General features: G+C 40.6%; 1 protein-coding gene across 1 annotated transcript; it reads left to right on the top strand.

The window, feature by feature from the left end:
* Positions 1-287: 287 nt before the first annotated feature.
* LOC147624186 (putative protein phosphatase 2C 6) lies at positions 288-4,042 on the top strand. Its single transcript, XM_086819126.1, has 4 exons — positions 288-2,714; positions 2,817-3,185; positions 3,321-3,426; positions 3,515-4,042. The coding sequence occupies exons 1-4, from the start codon at positions 1,686-1,688 to the stop codon at positions 3,814-3,816; spliced, it is 1,806 nt and encodes a 601-aa protein (XP_086675252.1). The 5' UTR covers positions 288-1,685; the 3' UTR covers positions 3,817-4,042.
* The last annotated feature ends 16,650 nt before the right edge of the window (positions 4,043-20,692 follow it).

Consider the following 20,692-nt stretch of genomic DNA (forward strand, 5'->3'; position numbering starts at 1 on the left):
ACAGATTCTTGTTTGTGTAGCTAGGACGAATTCAGATATCACAAAAGAGAGATGCAGATCGACCTTACTTGTGAGATGGCAAAGGGTGCACTTGGATTAATGTCTTGTATGTTGGATTCTTTACGATGTCTATTGAGCTCTTTCCAACGCATCTCTTGAGAAGGAATCTCCAAGGCGTACATGAATTGTGACATATATCGGTCGAAAGTGAAGGAGGAGGGCAATCATTGATTCCATGTACCATTGGTTAATTTAATAGGTTGAAAGACTTGCATTCTTTTAGATTATTTCTTTTGGGGCTTGTGCTCCTAGACCCCCTTTTTTTTCGCACATGGAAGCGGTGAGCGGGTGACCGCTTTCTTAGCAAAAGGAAGCTCTTCTAAAAACATGTCATTACTTCTGGGGGTTCGTAAGGAAGGGGGTGACTGTTGACACGTTGCAAGAAAAGGCCCTCGTTGTTCAAAAAGTCGTGAAAGCGAAGCAGTCCTGCATGAAACCTTTCATTAGGCTAGAGATAACAGAGATGGAGACGATGTATTATGCTAGGCAGCCATAGAGTGGGAGGTAACTGCGAACTTTGAAGATTAGAGCTCTGCACAGAGGGAGAGAGAGAGAGAGAGGCGTTGGGGTGGGCGAAAGGTCGGGGACAGTGTGCTATGTAAGCTTCATAGCCAAGCGTGGTGTCTGTGTGTTGATGAGGGCAAGGCCAGGGAAGGAAAGGGGATCTGGCGATGTCGCATTACCTGCACCGCCCATAATAAAAAACCTTTAGTGTTCTTTGTTTTGCATGTGTAGCAGGAGATGGATCCCTGCCCTAAAGAAGAGCAATCCCTGCTCTAAAGCAATTTGGCAGTCAAAAGATGAAGGCATTGAAGGAGTAACTCAAAACCAGCAGCTAAGGTTGTGAAGGCATATCAAAATACTGCTAGAGTCATTGAGGACTCTTTTCTTCAAAGTAACATACAGGAGGTCAGAGATTGCCTAAACGTTCTGACATTCAGCAGGATGTTGAAGGTATGGAACCCCATATGACAGAAGTGGCACAGAGATGTCGATGTCATGGAAGCCTAACGCAGTGAAGATGTTGAAGGCACGGAGAGGAGACGCCAGTTAGCCCGAACCAACGGGATTACAGCATGAAACCCTAGATGCACCATGAAACCCTAAAGATATGAGATTATGAAGGCCAGAGACAGGAAGAGATTGAAGGCCAATATGCAGCAGAATGTTCAAGGTAAGGATGAGACCTAAACCCTAGGTTTAAGTGTGTTTACATGGAAGCTGCTTTTGCCTGAGAGCATGAAGAAGAAAAGCAGCAGCTGCAGCTATATTGTGTTCCTGGTCAGCTATAGGGATTTCTTCTGTGTCCTGACACGTATTTCTGTGTGGCTTGCATTTGCAATCTTGGTGCAAGATTTCATGATGTTTCCTGATAGTAGGAAGGGGATTACTTGGTTTTTTCTGATGGATATGTGGTAAGTTTTGTGCCTGGAGAAGACGACAATCTCGAAGAAGGCACCACACGTTCAGTTTCTTTTATGGCTCTGTTGTGTGGGATGTGGGTTCTCTGTTGGCCGGGGGTGGGGGCAGGTTAAAGAAGCCTTTTAAAGGAATTACAAGCAGAAGGAGATACAATTGAAAGAGATTCTTTTGTGTGATCAACAGCCTTATCTTTCCATACAGCAATGGACTCGTGTCTTTCTGAAGATGTAGGAACCCTTCCTTTTGATCCAGCAGCGGTTGAAAAGTATTTCAAACAGCTTTCATGGTCCAGGCATGCTCATCAGGATATGCACAAGCGATCTTGCCTTGTGAGTGCAAGCTTCTATGACCTATCTGAGATCAAGCAGCAAGAACCTTCTCTGCTCAGAGCGCATTCGGGCCTGGATGGGGCTCTTACATCTCACCTCTTTCTTGCTGAACTTAAGGGAAAGGAGGTGTATCCAACTTCGGGCAACGGCCTTATGAAGAATAATGGGCTGATTAGATCACAATCATATCCTCTCGAAGGCTGGCACAACACTACATGTAAGTCCATTCAAAAGTTCAGCAAGACTACTCAGAGTTCGACTGCCACTGGACTCGAGGGTTGCTTTTGCACAGTGAGCAATGAGCATCTCAGCTCTTCGAAAGACATCTTTTCTGCAACATGGACAAATAGAGTAGGCAGCAGCCCCCGCCAATGTGTACCCCCTATCATGGTTGAATTATCGCAGCACGAACAAGACAAAAAATGTCTGAAAACTGAGCAGCACTCTGGGATTTCTTCTACCAAGGTAGATGTTAGGGAGCCTACTGGTGGGGCCCCTTCAACTGGTGAGATTTTGATGGAGGTGGTGGCGGAAGTTCCTCCACTGTGCTCCAAAAGATCTGTTGACAGTCCACAGAGTGCTACTGTACCTGTTGCACCTAATGTGTTGGATTCATCTTGTGGCACTGCTTCAAATATTGTTTTCGAGGAGGGACCTTCAACTTCCGTTGAAGTGTATGCCCAGCTGTGTTGTTGCATGGCAGCAAGACAGTGCCCTCCCAGCAGTAAGGTACTGGCTTGCGGCCGACGTAGAGAGATGGAAGATACAGCTGTCATTGTGCCATCGTTCACTGTGCTACCTTGTGGGGCAATGGGAATGTGTTGCTGTGAACATGATTCCGGAAAGAAAACGGCTTCTGACTTGCACTTTTTTGGCATATATGATGGCCATGGTGGTTCCCAGGCAAGGAGCTCACAAATGCTAGTATTTTGCATGCTATTAGTCCTCTTTCTTGTTCGAATGCATATCTTGGCTTAATGATGTGCTACATGTATCATACTGCAGGCATCTACGTATTGCATGGAAAGGCTTCATCTTTTGCTTGCAGAAGAACTCCAAAACCTGGATATTGTGGAAGATGGCGATGATGATCTGGGTCATGGATGGACATCCAAGTGGGAGAAGACAATGACTGATTGTTTCTCAAAGTTAGACAAGGAGGTTGGTGGGGTTTGCCCTGATGGGATATGCGATAATGATGCCATCGAGAGCACTTGTACTTGCTGTGAAGATGCAATTGCCCCAGAGAATGTTGGTACAACAGCGGTGGTGGCAGTGGTCGGCTCATGTCAGATAGTTGTTGCTAATTGTGGAGATTCAAGAGCTGTCCTTTCCCGAGGTGGGAAGGCTGTTGCCCTGTCTAGGGATCACAAGGTGAGCAGTGATTTGTGCCTTTTAGCTATACTAGGCTACAGCATTGTCTCATCTTTCTCTCTTTCCTTTATGTGGTCATGGAATTGATCGGCCATTGCTCATGTGTCTCTCTGTTACCTTTGGTGCTATGCACAGCCTGAAAGAGATGATGAGACCAGACGCATTGAAGCTGCTGGTGGAAGAGTTATATGCTGGGATGGTTACAGAGTAGGAGGCTTTCTGGCTTTGTCCAGGGCAATAGGTTTGTTGTTATATTTGTAGCTGCTGGTTCTTTTTCGGTTTTGGTGGTTGTTATATACATAATTTTGAGCTTTTTGATTCCAATGCAGGGGATAGATACTTGAAGCGTTGTGTTATCTCTGAACCAGAGGTGACATGCGTACAGCGAGAGGAAGAGGATGATTGCTTGATCTTAGCAAGCGATGGTCTATGGGATGTGATAAGCAATGACACTGCCTGTGAAATTGCTCGGAAAGGTTTAGTGGCTGCAAGGAGAAAGCGTGAAAATAGAACTTTTCCACTTGGCGAGGACCCAGCATCATCCTCAGTGGCTGCGCTTTTGGTGAAGTTGGCTTACAGCAGAGGTAGCAAAGATAACATCAGTGTGGTGATAGTTGACTTGAAAAGCTAGGCAACAAGTCTGCTTTATGGCCTTTTTCCAAATGTGGACGCATGTTCCAAGTTCCTTTCTTTTCCAGCTCCTCTCAAAATGGTGCCTTGTTCATGCTGCAATGCTAGTTGATTTCTGGATATATTGCAAAGAGAATTGGTGGACTCCCACTGTAAGCAGTTTCATGCATGCTGATTGTTCACAATTTTTCAAGAAGCTGATAGAATGCTAGTTCTTTGGTTTTAAAGGTTCTTGCCAGTTTGTGGTGTGTGTGGATGGCCCCTCTGGCAGAGGATATAAATGCATTGTGAAACTATACATGCACATGCGTGTACGTTGTGTAAATATGTCTGATTTGTTGCGTAGCATCGGGAACTAAATGTTGGATTATGTTATTACACTTGGCAAGGAAGGTTGCATTTTAACTTTTATGCACAGAATACTGGAAAGTTTATGGGGTATTGACAGCCTTCTAGGAAACCTTTTTTTCAAGCAGCACAGTTTTTCATGAAGAGGAAGGTAAGAACTGCAGATCAAGCTGCCTGGATTAGAGCCGACAGCTTGAGAACGCTGCTTGGGTGCCCCAGCTCCAATCCGGATTGTTTGTTGGACCAGGGGGGCTGTGTTATAGCCTTTTCTTTCTCTTCCAACAATCTTTTTTCTCCCCTTCTGACCAGGATCAATGCTGCAGAGCAAGCTGTGCCACATATGCAGCCAGCCTGAGAACTTGTCCGGGCTGTAATCTCAAACCTGATTGCTTGTCTTTCCACGTAGGGTGCATTTAATAATGGCTGTTTTCCACAATCCAATCATGGAGCTCCTAAGTGCACGGGCATCTTGTGTAAAGTGAATCAAAATCCCTTCCTTCTTGTCAAAACCCCATAGATCTCCTCATAGAACGCTCTTGGTTCGAGACTCGAAACTTGCAAACAAACCCAACAAACAAGAAGGGGGTGCAGGCTTGACTCACCTCCCAACCACGATAGCCGTGGGCAAGCCCACAAGACTTGGCTGTCCCCACCGAGCCACGAGCTGAGCTAACTAGATGGACGTACCGACCAATCTCTACCTCGTAACGTCCCATACCGCCACGAAGCTAACCTCGCGGGCCTCGAGACTGTTGTCGGCCTCGGCTGCATGAAGCAGGTGCACGTCTGCACACTAGATCCAGGCTCCAGACCATAGAGCTCTCACAAGTCACGTGAGACTCTATATGACTAATGACTAACCTTGGCCACCCTTTTATAGGCTCTTGGCCAATCATCGGGCGTCCACACTTGGACGCCCGTCCGTCCATACTTGGGTGTCTGCCCGTTAGTCTATCCCTAACTCAGCTCGCCAATCAGCCTACCTAGCTCCAAGCTTCCCCAAACCTCGAAGCTAGTCTTGTGTGCGTGTAGCACATGGTAGATACACACTGTGCACTCCTGAGCTCACTGAGAAGCCAGGGTAATCTCTCTAAAGAGTAGTCAATGTCTCCCATGTAGCGTCCTCCTCAACACGATCCTTCCACTTGATCTTGTATTCCGTGATAAGCGTATTACGCAATCTTCTTTCACGAAATCCAAGAATCTTTTTAGGTTCGTGTGGAACAAATGTCATGTCTTCGACATCTATGATTTGAGAAGTAACTAACTGGTCTGTTCCACCCAGTACTTCCTTAAGTCTACTGACATGAAATATAAGATGAACTTTCACATGAGAAGGCAAATCCAGTTCATATGCAACTGAACCAATCCGTCGTGTAATACGAAATGGTCCACAGTATCTAGGGGATAATTTCGGAGATCGACCTGTTCGTAAAGTCTCGGAATCTTTCGGAACTCACAAATACACCATCGTTTCTTAAGAGAACTCTTTGGGTTAACGATGTCTATTATAAAATCTGTCTCGGTCTTGAGCACTTCTAATAGATTCCTTCGCAACTTGTAACATTTCTTGCATATCTTGCAAAAAATTACGTGCTGCATCATGCTGAAGTCACGAGAATCCCACTGTAACATGTGATCTAGGTTGAAAACCATATATAAGCATGAAAGGACTAAAAGATGTACTCGTATGCTTAGTACCGTTATATGCAAATTCTAACATAGGAAGATAATCCTTCCATGAACTCTGTCGTTTGGATACATACGTCCGAAGCATATCTTCTAAAATCTGATTCACTCTTTCAGTTTGGCCATCAGATTGCGGATGAACTGAGGAACTCAAATTCAAAGTTGTTTCCAACTTCTCAAAAACAAGTTTCCAAAAATCACTCGTAAACTTAGAGTCCCTATCACTGATTATGTCCTGTGGTAACCCGTACAGTCTAAACAATTGCTCGATAAACTGTCGTGCTAATTGCGTAGCTGTAATAGTCTTCCAGGTTTGTAAAAATCTAGCCATCTTTGTTAAGCGATCTACCACAACCCAAATAGAATCGTGGCCTTGATGTGTTCTGGTAATAAAATCCATGGAAATACTTTCCTATTTATTACTTGAGATTTACAAAGGATGCAACAACCCAACCTTCTAAAGCGTTCAGCTTTATTTGCTTGACAAACTTGACACTTGAGAACATAATCTTCTACATACCCTTTCATCTTTGGCCAATAAAAAGTGTGTTTCACTAACGATAATGTCCTGTGTACCCCAGGGTGTCTAGCAGAAGGGCCGTCGTGACACTCCTTAAGAATCTTGGACCTAATGTTCGGGATCTGTGGTACACAAATTTTGTCATTACGGAATAGTAAACCATTCCGAATCATCCACTAGCCTCTTGCTACCTGAATGGTAGGTTGTTCAGTCATCGAGTCTTGGTCAATCAATGAGCTCTCGTCTTGGATCTTCTGCCAAAATGGACCAAAATAATTATCAGTTCTGCAAAGCCCTCTCAATGACGAAAATAAGTCAGAAGAAATCTCGGTGAACGACAAAGTATTCACCTCTCTAATTCGACTAAGCGCATTTGCAACACTATTCATGGATCCTTTACGATAACGAATCTCAAAATCAAAATCTTGCATTAACTCAGTCCAATGAGCCTTACTTCCTCTCAAATCATCCGCATCACATACATTGACTGATGATCAGTCAATACCACAAACTTGGAGCCATATAAATAATGTCTCCAAACCTTGAGAGCGTGAATCACAGCATAAAGCTCCTTCTCAAGGGTTGGCCAACGAGATTGAGTGTCGTCTAGCTTTTTACTTTCAAAAGCAGCAGGTCTACCATCTTAAAATAGAGCAGCCTCGATGGCATAGTCACTGGCATCAGTTTCAAGAACATAAGGCCGACTAGGATCGGGTAATGCTAAGATAGGTGCTTCCTTGACTTTATCTTTCAAAAGTTTGAAGGCCATATCCAAATCGTTATTTCAAGTGATAGGCTGATTTGACTTACGTCCACGACCTTTCAACAAATCAGTTATCGGTAGTGTGAGCTGAGAGTACTCCCGCACAGTTTTTCGAAGAAAAACAACAAAACCGAGAAAAGAACGAAGTTGTTTCACTGTCCATGGTATAGGCCAGTCCAGAACCTTCTGAACTCGGTCATAGTCAATGCTCAATCCATCTCTAGTGATCTTGTGTCCCAAGTAAATGATGTCTGTCTCATAAAAAACTCACATTTACTTAACTTAGCATATAGTCGATTCTGTCTTGAAATAGATAAGACAACCGTGAGGTGTCTAACATGATTCTCAAGAGTACGACTATATATCAAAATATCATCCAGGAACACAATCACAAATTTTTTCAAATGTTCACGAAAAAGATCATTCATCATTTGCTGGAAAGTGGCTGGAGCATTGGTTAATCCAAAAGGTAATACGAGAAACTCGTAATGGCCATACCTAGTTCGAAAGGCGGTTCTTTCGACATGCCTTTCATGAATACGTATCTGGTGATAGCCAATACGTAAATCTATTTTCGTGAAATATTCCACTCTTGCTAACCGATCAATCAGGTCATCTGATCTAGGGAGAGGATAATGGTTCTTACTGGTGATAGCCAATACGTAAATCTATTTTCGTGAAATATTTCGCTCTTGCTAAACCGATCAATCAGGTTATCTGATCTAGGGAGAGGATAACGGTTCTTAATTGTCAGCTTGTTCAATCTCTTGTAATCTATACACATTCTCCAGGAGTTGTCCTTCTTTCTCCTAAGCAACATAAACACAGGTGCACCCCAAGGTGATGGGTGCAAGGTGATTTACTTGGATGGATGTGGCCCATCCTCAAATAATCTTCGAGTTGTTTAGCCAACTCATCTTCCTCAGCTTGGCTCATCCTATAAGGTGGAATACTGACAGGATGAGCACTAGGGATCAAGTCAATACGATGATCTACTGCCCTTTCACGTGGTAAACCCGATGGCAGTTCCTTAGGAAATACATCTTGAAATGAATCAAGTATCTTCTATAATTCTTTGCTTTCAAATACACTTAATTCATTGACATCCATGGAAGGTATGAGAAATGAAGAAAGTCGAATCAATACACAATGGAAAGTGGTATACAAAGAAGGATCCATTATATTTCCAAAATCAACTGTATTTACAAGAGGTCCCTGAAAGGGATGTACACAATCACCTAAGATACTATATTGGGTGTTCCTACGTTGAAAAGAAAAAATATGACTAGACCAATCTATTTGGACTTGAAGAGTCTTAAACCACTCAATCCCTAATAACAAGTCTACATGTTCTAGGTGCATAATATAGCATTCCAGAGTATCTTTGTAGTCCTGAATCCGGATTGGTAGCATCTCCACCTTTCGATCCCAGACTTGCCGATCCGCAAGTAGGCGTACCTCATAGGTATGATCGCTGGGTGTCGTATCAAGACCCAATTTTTGCACAAGTTTATAGTTAACAAAGTTGTGTGAGCTGCCAGAGTCTAGAAGAATGTGGATTCTATGGCCACTCACTTTTCCATAAACTCGGAGAAGATCATGCAAGCCAAAAACTTTCGAGTTGAACAAACAATCAGAACATGTATAAGGGCGAGAAAGTACAGTAAAACTGACGTACCTGTCAAAGACAATAAAAACACAAAAACGCGAACTTGAGCTTTTGCTTTTGTGTTTTTATATATATATATTGCTTGTGTGTTTTTTTTTTCAAATATATAAAACACAAAAGCGAACTTGAGCTTTTGCTTTTGTGTTTTTATATATATATATTGCTTTTGTGTTTTTTTTTTCAAATATAAAAACACAAAAGCAAAAGCTCAAGTTTGCTTTTGGGGAAGCTTATATAAACCCCTTAAGCGGGCTTCTTGCCACACATCTCTCAAGTTTTCAAGCTCTCAAGCTCTCAAGTTTTCAAGCTCTCTCAAGTTCTCTAGCACTTTTCTTGTGCAAGATCGAATTTTCTCTCCCCTTGCCCTCTTCAAGATGTCGATCCAAGAATCCGAGTTGGAGCCCCTTATCGAACGCGAAGGCCTGCCGGCTACTACGGAAGATACCGATGTCGATCTTTTCAACGATTATGTGTCAAAATCGTATTTCTAAGAGTTTAAAGTGGCTCTCGAAGCTTCTTCTTTGTAACGTCAAGCACAAATCGTCGCGCAAATGCAGGCTTTGCAGAACTCCATCTCTCTTTTGACCACTACCCTGTTTTCTTAAAAAAAAACACCTTTAAGCAATAAGTGGGACTTTAAACTCTTTAATAAGGTTTAATCCCTAAAAAAACAAAAGCTCAATTCGGCGCTAGAATGCTTTTATGTTTTTTTTTCCACTCGCTTGAAAATAGCGCCGCATGTCAAACAGCTGACGGCATGCGTGGACCTCCTGTGCACGTCACCCGTGTGGGCCTGAAGATGTTGCCCGACTGCTGTGCGTGGACCTGAGGTCGCCGCCCGACTGCCTGCGAACCGCTAGAGAACCGAACCGCTTGACTGCCTGCGACCAGCTAGAGAACCGAACCGCTTGCCTGCCTGCTTGCCTACACTGTCCACGTCAACAGCCCATGTGCTTACGCCGCCTGTACACCTGTGCCACAGCACGAGTGCAAGCCCCGGCCATTAGCACCCGACTGTGCATAAAATAGCCGGCAATCCTTTCTCTAGCTCTCTCTCTTTCTCTTACAACAATAGCCGACTGGCTTTTTTGTTTTTGTTTTTTTTTGTCTCACAACAGTTCATACGACTGCAAAACACATCTAACCTTCTTCTTGTTAAACAAATCGACCCTTCCTAGACCACCATCTCCATCATCATGGGTTTCTTCGATGAAAAAGCAACATACTAATATGAAAAAACAGCAGTATGCATAACAAAACAACAAGCTTCTTAAACACATACCTATCTTCGACCTCATCTTCTCTACCTACTGACTTGCTCGTTCACGAGGCACGCTTTGATACCACTGTCAAAACCCCATAGATCTCCTCGTAGAACGTTCCTAGTTCGAGACTCAAAACCTGCAAACAAACCAAACAAACAAGAAGGGGGTGCACGCCTGACTCACCTCCCAACCACGACAGCCGTGGGCAAGCCCACAAGACTTGGTTGTCCCCACCGAGCCACGAGCTGAGCTAACTAGATGGACGTACCCACCAATCTCTACCTCGTGACGTCCCATACCGCCACGAAGCTACTCTCGCATGCCTCAAGACTGCTGCTGGCCTCGGCTGCATGAAGCAGGTGCACGTCTGCACTAGATCCAGGCTCCAGACCATAGAGATCTCACAAGTCACGCGAGACTTTATATAACTAATGACTAACCTTGGCCACTCTTTTATAGGCTCTTGGCCTCATCGGGTGTCCACACTTGGGCGCCCGCCGTCCATACTTGGATGCCCGCCCATTAGTCTATCCCTAACTTAGCTCGCCAATCAATCTGCCTAGCTCCAAGCTTCCCCAAACCTCGAAGCTAGTCTTGTGTGCGTGTAGCACACGGTAGATACACACTGTGCACATGACACTAATCCACTACTTGGCTGTTTTCTCAAAGCTCCTTTCTCACTTTTAACCTATAAAAAGACCTTTGCACTTCTTGTTCAACTTGTTGCATTGACATAACTGTTTCCTGCTTTTTCATAGATAGATTGAGTTGGTTTTACAGTGTCTTTTGATGGTTTGATATTACAGTTTTACTTTGTGCTTTCAGTGTACTCTCTCTCTCCCTCCTCCCCCTCCTAACTCCTGTACAATTAATACAGTCCAGTAGAGACTCTCTGTAGCTAGTTGCACTTTGATGTTGCAGGCTCCAACTTGGGGGTTTTAAGGTAGTATTTTAGTTGGATGGGCATGATATCTGTACCTTACAGGAGAAATGAAATGGTGGACAAACACAGAAAGGAGGCACGCTTTTCTAGTAGAGCCTCATGTGAATTGAAGAAGTTTGTGTCAAGTTCGTACTAAAGCAGGATCTTGTGCAGACATAGAAGGGCATCTGCAATTGAGCCTTCAGGAGGTCTGTCGAGTGCTTTATGGAAAGTGGGGTTGCTTGCTTGAGAATGGATGTCTGTACACTTTGATTATGTATCGGAACTGGTTGGTGGTTGGTAAGGGCAGATTAAAAAATTTGTTGGAAGTCAATTCACATGAGGAGCCTAGGAGGAGCGGCAGCAGTACCTCCGAGGTTTTGATGAGGACCAGTTTGCAATGGAGTCACTTTGTGTTTGCCTACTGAGATATTTATTTATTTTTGCATAGAGGGCCAAAACTTGAATTAATGCCTTCTAACCTTTGGCTAAGTCCTTGCAAAACTTGATGCTAATTTCTACTTGCTTTGCAGAGCTTATTTTCGTCAAATATGAAGAACTTAATGTAAATTGAAGGTATACATGGTTTCTACTTGCTAAGATTGAAGCATTTATTTCTTTAACTGCTTCAAATAGCCTTTACGATGGCGGTTTCCAACATTTTCTTCAAATAGTCTTTATAATGGTGATTTTCAACGACTTAATTAATTATGGAATTTTGCTAGTCATAATCATTCATGCTAATGAAATTGATTTTTTTGAGAAATTACAGACTGAAAACACTAATTGGGGACTTTATGTAACTCTTTTTATTATCATTTCCTCTTTATTTAGTAGAAGCTCCAATCCACCTCCATTCCAGGGTAAATTAAGGAGTTAACAACTTTTGGGATTATCAAGTTTGAGAGATTATTTGGGATTAATTGTATTGGTCATTGGATTAAATATTTTTGCATAAGGGTAGACACTCATTGGCTTAAATATTTTTGCATAAGGGTAGACACTAGCCTTGAGAATCAATAAGTTCTAAGAATCCCTTTTATTTCATTAGCATGCAGGCTAGTTCATTCCTCATGTCGATAAGAAGTTCACATGGCAGGTAAAAATCAAATGTTGTGATGAAGAATATATTACAGGGGGTTGTATGTTGAAGGGAGAAGTCTTCAGAGAACAAGAGGATTTATGGCTTAGTAGAGATGAAGACATTACCTATTATTGCATTAGGTTTGGGAGATGATTTCATTTATCTCATTATTGACAAAGCTATATCAAAAGGGATTTGGGATAAGCTATAGCCGTTTATATGGTAGTGATGTGTGGACATATGCTAATAATGAGCCGGGGAATTTTTTCCCTCTTTATAGGAGGTTCTTTCCCTCGAGCATATGTACGCACTCTTATGAGTGTGTATAAGTGACGTTATCATATCATTTCACTTGTACTTCACTCATTCTCATTAATCTCCTTTGAGGGTTATGCTTTGATCGATATCTTCTTGCTTGTTGCATTTATGTGTGTGTTGTTACCTTGTTTTCCACTCTAACAATTGGTATCAGAGCAAGTTCTCTTGGCTCTCACCCCCTTCTTGTCATCTTCTCCTTGAGTTGCAATTTTGAAAATCTTAGATTGAGCTATCCTCTTAGCTGGAGAAGGTATACCCTATAGTGTGTTGTTAACACTGTTAACAGTCAGGGCTCGTTCACATGCTATAGACATCCCATGGGAGTGTCAATTCGAACTATCTTTGTTTGATTTTGGGTTTTCTACACTGTAACATTTGGTGCATAGATTGGGTTTTCTACACTGTAACATTTGGTGCATAGATTGGGTTTTCATTATCTTTGACATTGCATCTTTGGGATTATCATCAGCTTCAACATCATCATCACATCGCTACATTTCCACACTCTACACTACTATTTTTCATACACTTTGCATGTTTTCTTTGTCATTATCTACTATCACAACCATCTTAGTTACATTTAACGGGCATTGATAATACTTACATGTTTTGGGATATTTGTATTTTATGTTAAAGATTAGCTATTTATAGGGTGAAATGATGTAACATTTGGTGCATAGATTGGGCTATCATTATCTTTGACATTGCATCTTTGGGATTATCATCAGCTTCAACATCATCATCACATCGCTACATTTCCACACTCTACACTACTATTTTTCATACACTTTGCATGTTTTCTTTGTCATTATCTACTATCACAACCATCTTAGTTACATTTAACGGGCATTGATAATACTTACATGTTTTGGGATATTTGTATTTTATGTTAAAGATTAGCTATTTATAGGGTGAAATGATAGGCAATGTTGTATCTCATATGCCTTCTATTGAGGATAAGCTTGATGGGACTAACTACCCATTGTGCTCATATATAATGCATCATGTATTGATTCCAAAGGACTTTGGAATGTCATCATCGGCATTGAGGCATATCCTTCCTTGCTAGCATAAAATAGTAGAAGTACTTTAGATGGTGACACTAGTTCACAAGTAATTGTGGCATCTGCCTTCGCATCTCCCATATCAAAAAAACTAGGTGGGATGGCAGGATGCACATGCACATGCATTCATGGCACTTTCTATGAAGAGGAGAAGTATTCCATATATTCGCTCATGTAAAACTACTAAGAAGGCTTAGGATGCGTGTTTTACCAAGTGCATAACAAGGCAAGAGTGGCCTACTTATGCAAGCAGCTAGAAACCAAGCATTCAAATGAGGGAGATTTAATGGATGAGTTACAAGAATTCATGCATCGTATTATTTTGTGGATCATGCTCTCATTGTTGCCAGTATATAAAATAAAAAGGAGCCTATTTCCTTTGAGGAAGCACATGAAAACGAGCATTAGATGCAAGCTAGACATGCCACATAGGATGAATACAACTCAATCTTAAAAAATGACACTTGGTAGTTAGTAGATTTGCCATATGGCAAAAAGGTCATTGGTACAAAGTGGGTTTATAAGCTTAAGCATAATTGATGGTAGCCTTGATTGCTCTACAAGGCAAGGCTTGTTTTACAAAGGGTTATGCTTAAGAGAAGGGCATAGATTTTAATGAGATCTTTGTACCCACGTCTTGCATAACTATGATTAGGTGTATTATTGCATTGACAGTACATCATGTTTGGATTGTACATTAGTTAGATATCAAGTTTGCCTTCTTGAATGTTGATTTGTATGAGGAGGTTTATGTATCTTAGCCTCATGGTTTTGTCGAGATGGGACATGAATCTAAACTATGCAGGTTAAGAAAAACTTTATATGGCCTTAAGAAGGCTCCTAGATCATAGTATGAGAATATAAACACATACTTGGATGTAAATGGTTTTTACAACAGTCCAATGATGCTAGTACCCTCAATGTAAAGAGGAGTAAATATTATTTTTTGGTGATCATTTTATACGTTGATGATATGTTCCTCATCATAGGGCCTAATGAGGAGAATATTTCAGCCTTCAAGGACGAATTACATGTGTCATTTGGAATGATTCATTGTATTATCATTTGGACATACAATTTATGCAGCGCGATAGTAACATTGTGATGTTATAGTCAAGTACATACATAGGCTGCTTACACAGTTTGTTCTTGAAGACTGTAAACCTGCTACACCAGTAGAGACGTCAGACTCCCAGTAGAGAATGCAAAAGTAAGAGCAGATGCGGAGCTGATCACTGAAAACACACAGATGCTGTCACCAAGTGTGCCCAGAAAGGAAAGAGGTGAATTGTTGGTTGAGGTTTGGAAGCTGTAGGATGCCAACCAAGCTTTACTCAAAGAAAGTGAATGCATGAAAGACTGACTAGTCAACAGTTCCTCAGCTCCATGGGCCAGCATAGACCAGCCATTCTTTGAGGCATGTCATGTAATGTTTTCTGAATTGCTGAAGGCGGATATAGAGTTTGCCACATCACTTTAAAAATGAAGAAAGAATAAAGTCTATACTTACCCGGAAATCTCTTTCCCTTGAGCACCCGTGCACCCAATTTTTATTCACGCAGACACCCGAGGGTAAGAGAATGCTTCCACCCAGAATGCAACCACTCGCAAGTATCAACACATGGGAATGGAGCACAAAAGAAGCAATAGAGGAAAGAGCAAAAAGCCCTTCTTCAGATAATCTAGAAGAGTATGAGGAGGCCGCCCAGGTTGAGTGAAGACCAATACCAATGGCAGAAAAGAAGATTATGGGGCAAACTCCACTCAGACCAATGGTGAGACATTTTGATGAAAAGACATCACAAGCAACCAAAAGGGGTATGGGCTATTCAGAAGAACATGCAGAGAAGATGAAAAAGATTCAAAAAAATGCCACCGACTTTGATTAAATTTACATTTCGGATCACACTCCCCTAGAGATGTTCTTCAAGTTCAAGCAAAATTTATCAAGGGAATTGGTCCGGAAGCAGAAGCTCTATCACCGGGCATGCCAAGTGTTGCGCCTGGCGATGCAATATCAGCGAAAGGGTCAGTGGCAGTTGGCGGAGCAGTCAACCCACAACGCACGACGTGAGCACTTGCTAGGCTTAGTCTCTAGAATGCAGGTGAATGATTTGATGTGTCACTTTATCAGTAGTCTATTGGGTGTCTCATATCTATGTAATATGAGACCAGATATTCAATTTGGGTCTCCTAGTCGAGAGATTTATGCGTAGTCTCGAAAGTAGGCATTGGTAGGCTACTAACAAGTGACTATTTTGATACTTATAGAGCACTCAATCCATGGGCCTATTCTATGCTAAGGAGGGTGATCTTCAACTGTGCTTTCAGTGATTCTAATTGAAGTGGATCTTATAACACGCAGTAGAGTGCCTATTCTATGCAAACGAGGGTGATCTTCAAGTGCATGCTTTCAATGATTCTAATTGAGCTCGATGTTAAAACACGCACTCGAGGGTGATCTTCAACTGCATGATTTCAGTGATTCTAATTGAGATGGATGTTATAACATGCACTCGAGTGTCTACTAGTGGCTTTTGCTTTCATTTTGGTGATTCATGTATATCAGGGCTTAGGTCACTTTAAGCTGTGAAGATAAGTACAAGACAAATTTTACAAACACCTTTTGGTCTAATTTCTTGATTATACATTTGTAGTTTTTCTAATCAATCGATTGAGAAACTATCAGTTTGAGCAATCTCGCAAACAGTTAAATCATTTGGCTTTCATAATTGCTGGCCCCTGGCTTCTTGATGTCATTATGGCTTGAACAATTATCGACTTCTCCAATCATCGATTCTTCAATTGTTTGCACTAAATTGCTCATTTTGCAGTCCAATCATCTGTAAGATTTTTTAATTGTCCGATTTCATTGGTTCACCAATTGTTAGCTTATTCAATTGCTACACAAGGCAATCGCTCTGATTTTCCAATCGTGGCTTCTTTAATTAGCTGGTCCAATTGTTTGATTGGTGATCTTCCAATCATCCAATTGGTGTTTTCTAATTGTTTGATCGGTATTCTCCAATCATCTAATTGGTGATTTCCAATCGATCATACCCCTGTGATCGTCCATATCTCCAATCGTCCCATCTTACAGTTTAATCAACGTTTTTCCTTGACAATGCCTGATCGTTTGATCTATTTGTCTGATTTCACATTCTCCAATCGACAATTCTTCATCTCCAAATCGTTTGGTCAGAGACTCCAATCGACAATCTGACTAATATTTTTAAATACTTTTCAGAGAGTGCTCATTAGCACAGGCCGGGCTGACTTCAATTCAAGCTTTATTCCAGCATATTTCCTTCTTCAATTCTCTAGTAGTCATGTATAGCCACCAACTTTGTAAATTATTTGTTTGGTATTATTTATAAAGAGGATAAATTAAATGGGTCATATTACTCCCTATGGAGTTTTATGGTCAGAAATGTCCTTATTGGAAAGGGCTTATGGGGGCATGTCAGTGTGGTGGTGATGATCCTCGCTCGAGCACAATTTCTCTTGCTACTCCTTAAAGTGCTTAGGTCCAACAAATTCAATATAAAGTTCCTCAAATTACTGCTGACTAAAGAAGATAAGATTAACATGATGCTCAAGCTTTGGCATTGATTACCTTGTAAGTCAGAAGGTCTATTATTCCACTCATTTGCTCTTATGGAACATCCATGCTTGCTTAGAACACTCTAGAAGTTATGTATCAAGCTAAAAATGATGCAAGGATTGCCTATCTCAAAAGGCAACTTGATAATGAAAATATGCAAGAAAGGGGTCCATGAATGAACATTTAACAAAGTTATAAGACTTGAGAGAGTAACTTCTCAATATTGATGAAGTCATTTTTAAAAAGGATATAATCAATATCACCCTTAATTCTTTACGTGAATCTTATATGAGTTTCAATACTTCTCTTCATCTTTCATTAAGAGGTAATGCAACTCCTCTTACCTTATAAGGAGCTTATAAGCTTACTGTTTTAGGAGGAACAAAACGTTTCTGAGAGTTTTAGCAGCAGAGTGATTAGGCTTTAGCAACCAAAGATAATGGTAAGAAATTTCAACAGAAGACCAATTCGAACAAAACTTTTGAGGCTAAGGGTGATTCCAAAAAGTCAAAGAAGATGACTTACCGGTATTACAAGAAACAGGGCTATGCAATTGAAAATTGCTTTAAACTTCAAAACAAAGCCTAATAAAGAAGAAAGAATCAATAAAGGGTCCCTCAATTCCGCCTTTGATGATAAGAGTTCTAAGAAAGAGGACTTAGATAATGTCACTGTCCATCAAGACTTCTCACTTATTATGGCTATTTTCAATTATAATCCCAAATAAGATGCACGTCTCACTACACTGGCATGATGATAGTTGGTTTCTTAACAGTGGTGCTTCTAAGTACATAACTTCTGGTTGAACATATGGAGAATGCACTGAGTTGTCACATTGTCATGTGTGCCAATAATGCCTCTTACCCTATTAAAGGTATTGGTGAGATTATTCTCACAACTATTAGTGGTGAGGATATTTATCTTGAAAATATACTGTCTATTCCAAGAATTTACAAAAATTTACTTTCTGTACTGAAGGTAATGAAATGCATTTTTATTGGCTACAGTGCCGAAAGCAAAGGTTATCATCTCTACAATCCTCTTATTGTTAGTAGGGATGCTATTTTTGTAGAGGATTCTATCTATTCATGCTCATTGATGGAATAGCATACCCACACAAATTCTCTAGATATGTTTGATGGGTTATTACCTGTGTGAGTTTCTACTGATCCTTTGTAGATTGTGCCTACTACTGATCCTTGTTTGATGAAAGGGGGGAATGATCAAGGAATTGATGCACCAACTTTAAGTTAGCTGAAAGATGTAGTAAATGTTGAAAGATCAACAATCAATGAATCTAGGGTTATGCCTAGATGGGTTAGAAGCACCTTGTAAGATAGCACATTGTTTGCTCCTTTACAAAGTAGAACCACTTCTTCAGCAAATATTACTAAGTTTGTATTTCTTAGTTCTCTACATGATGTAGATGAGAACCCGAGTCTTTTGAAGATGATTAAGAAGATCCAAATTGGGTGAAAGCTATACAAGGTGAAATTTATTCCATACAAAAAACTAGGGGGATGCACTACTAAGAAACCCTATGTATCACGTGCGTTCAAGGGATATTTAAAAAACGCCTTACCTATATGAATTTTTCATTAATAGAATGACCCCATTTTCTTTATGGACTTTCACGTTTTTTTTTTCAAAATCGATTAAAAACCCCTTCTGTAAATATATTTCTATAAATTTTCCTTAAAATTTTGGATTCAAAACCTGTTTCATTTGAATTCACGTGGTATAGTTACATATTTTCAGGTAAACCCCCCAAGTCATAAAAATGGTACTTGGGATTTATTGGATCTACCACTTGGCAGGAAAGCTATTGGTGCTAAGTGGGTTTTCAAAGTAAAGAGAAAGGCAAATAGATCTATTGACAAATTCAAGGCCAAACTCGTTTGCAAAAGGTTATGCCCAACAGCCAAAGGGATTGATTCCTAGTAGAAAGGGATTGATTATGTTGAAAGTTTTGCTCCCACTTCTTGTATAACCACTATCTGATTTGTTAATACTTTGGCAGTCCCCATCATAGATGAAGAGTGCTCCAGTTGGACATCCTTGAATGGTGACTTACAAGAAGAACTTTATATGAGTCAACCATCTAGATCTGCCCAACCTGGTCAAGAACATAAGGTATGCATGCTTAATTTTATATGAATCTTCTAGTACCAAAGATTGGTACCAAAAGATTCATGCCTATTTGATTGGATAAGGATTTCAAAATAGTCATATAGAAATCACTTTATATGTAAAAAAGGACAACCAAGATTTGCTTGTTATCATTCTCTATGTAGATAACATGTTTTTGACAGGCACTAATGAGGATTTCAGATCTTGGTCTTTTATACTACTATTTGGTTATGTAGTTTTATATAGTAAGATGATGGTATAGTCATTAAGCAGTCCAAGTACATTTAGGCACTGATCAAGAGGTTCAATATGGAAAGTTACAAACCAATTTCTACACTGATGGAACTCGATGTAAAACTTAGCTTGCAGGATGCTGGTACCCACTTATAATCAAGCTATTGGATGCCTTATCTATTTGTGTAACTCATGGCTAGACATCCAATATGATGTGTCATAACTTTCTATGTTTATGCATTGCTCAGGCATTAAGCATTGGCAAGAAGTTAAATGTATCTTTCGATACTTGCAAAGCACTCAAGATCTTAGATTGTTTTATGCCAAGGGTAGTGATTTACAACTACAGACCTTCAATGATTTAGATTTGGCAGGTAATTATGATACACGACAATCCACTTTTGGAAATTGTTTCTTTCTTGGCAATTCGTTTATATATTGGCTAAGAAAGAAACAACCAACTTTGGCAATATGTATATATTGTTTCTTTCTTGGCAATGTTCTTTTGATAGTGGATGACTTTGCTTGGTTGTAGAAGTCTAGTACTTTTGATAGTGAATGACTTTGCTTGCCAATGGTTGTAGAGGTCTAGTTTTTTTTTATAGTCGATCACCACAACACGTCGGGGACATAGCAGCGTTTCAGTAGCGTTTTTTTTATCGAGATGTCGGGGATTCCATTCGCTGCTCCACAGCAAAATTTTTCTGCTGAGCAGCACTGTTAACAGCGACATGCCGCTGCTCCACAACAATTATAGGAGTGAAATTCCGCTGGGCAGCACCTTTAGCAGTGAAATTTTGCTGCTACACTATAATTTCACTATACTGAACAGCAAAATTATGCTACTACTTTTGCTACATGAAATTCCAGATAATTATTGGATGCTGAATTTTAAAAATACATGTCACTATACACATAAAAAATGATATATAGTTTTAAAAACATCCGTTAAAACCCTTGGAACCATGTTTCGAGCAAAAAGTAAAGATAGTTGAAAACTTTTGAGAAGCGAAACAATGTCAAGATCATGAATCTATCTAATCTTGTAATAAATCCATATGTGTTGCTTCATCAATGTCTATATCTAATGGAAGCTCAATGAAAACATGGGGTTCCATATCAATATCAATATCACTATCATGATCCAATGAAGCATTGACATCATGATTGATAGATGACTCATCATCTTCTTCAGATTGATGTTCCTCATGCTCTTCATCGGCCCCATCCAAAATGTTTTCTTCGTCGTCTTCTTCCAATGAGCCAA

This window comes from Cibotium barometz, chromosome 25, assembly GCF_041138505.1.
Source record: "Cibotium barometz isolate CiBa-2024 chromosome 25, ASM4113850v1, whole genome shotgun sequence".
Classification (NCBI taxonomy): Eukaryota; Viridiplantae; Streptophyta; class Polypodiopsida; order Cyatheales; family Cibotiaceae; genus Cibotium; species Cibotium barometz.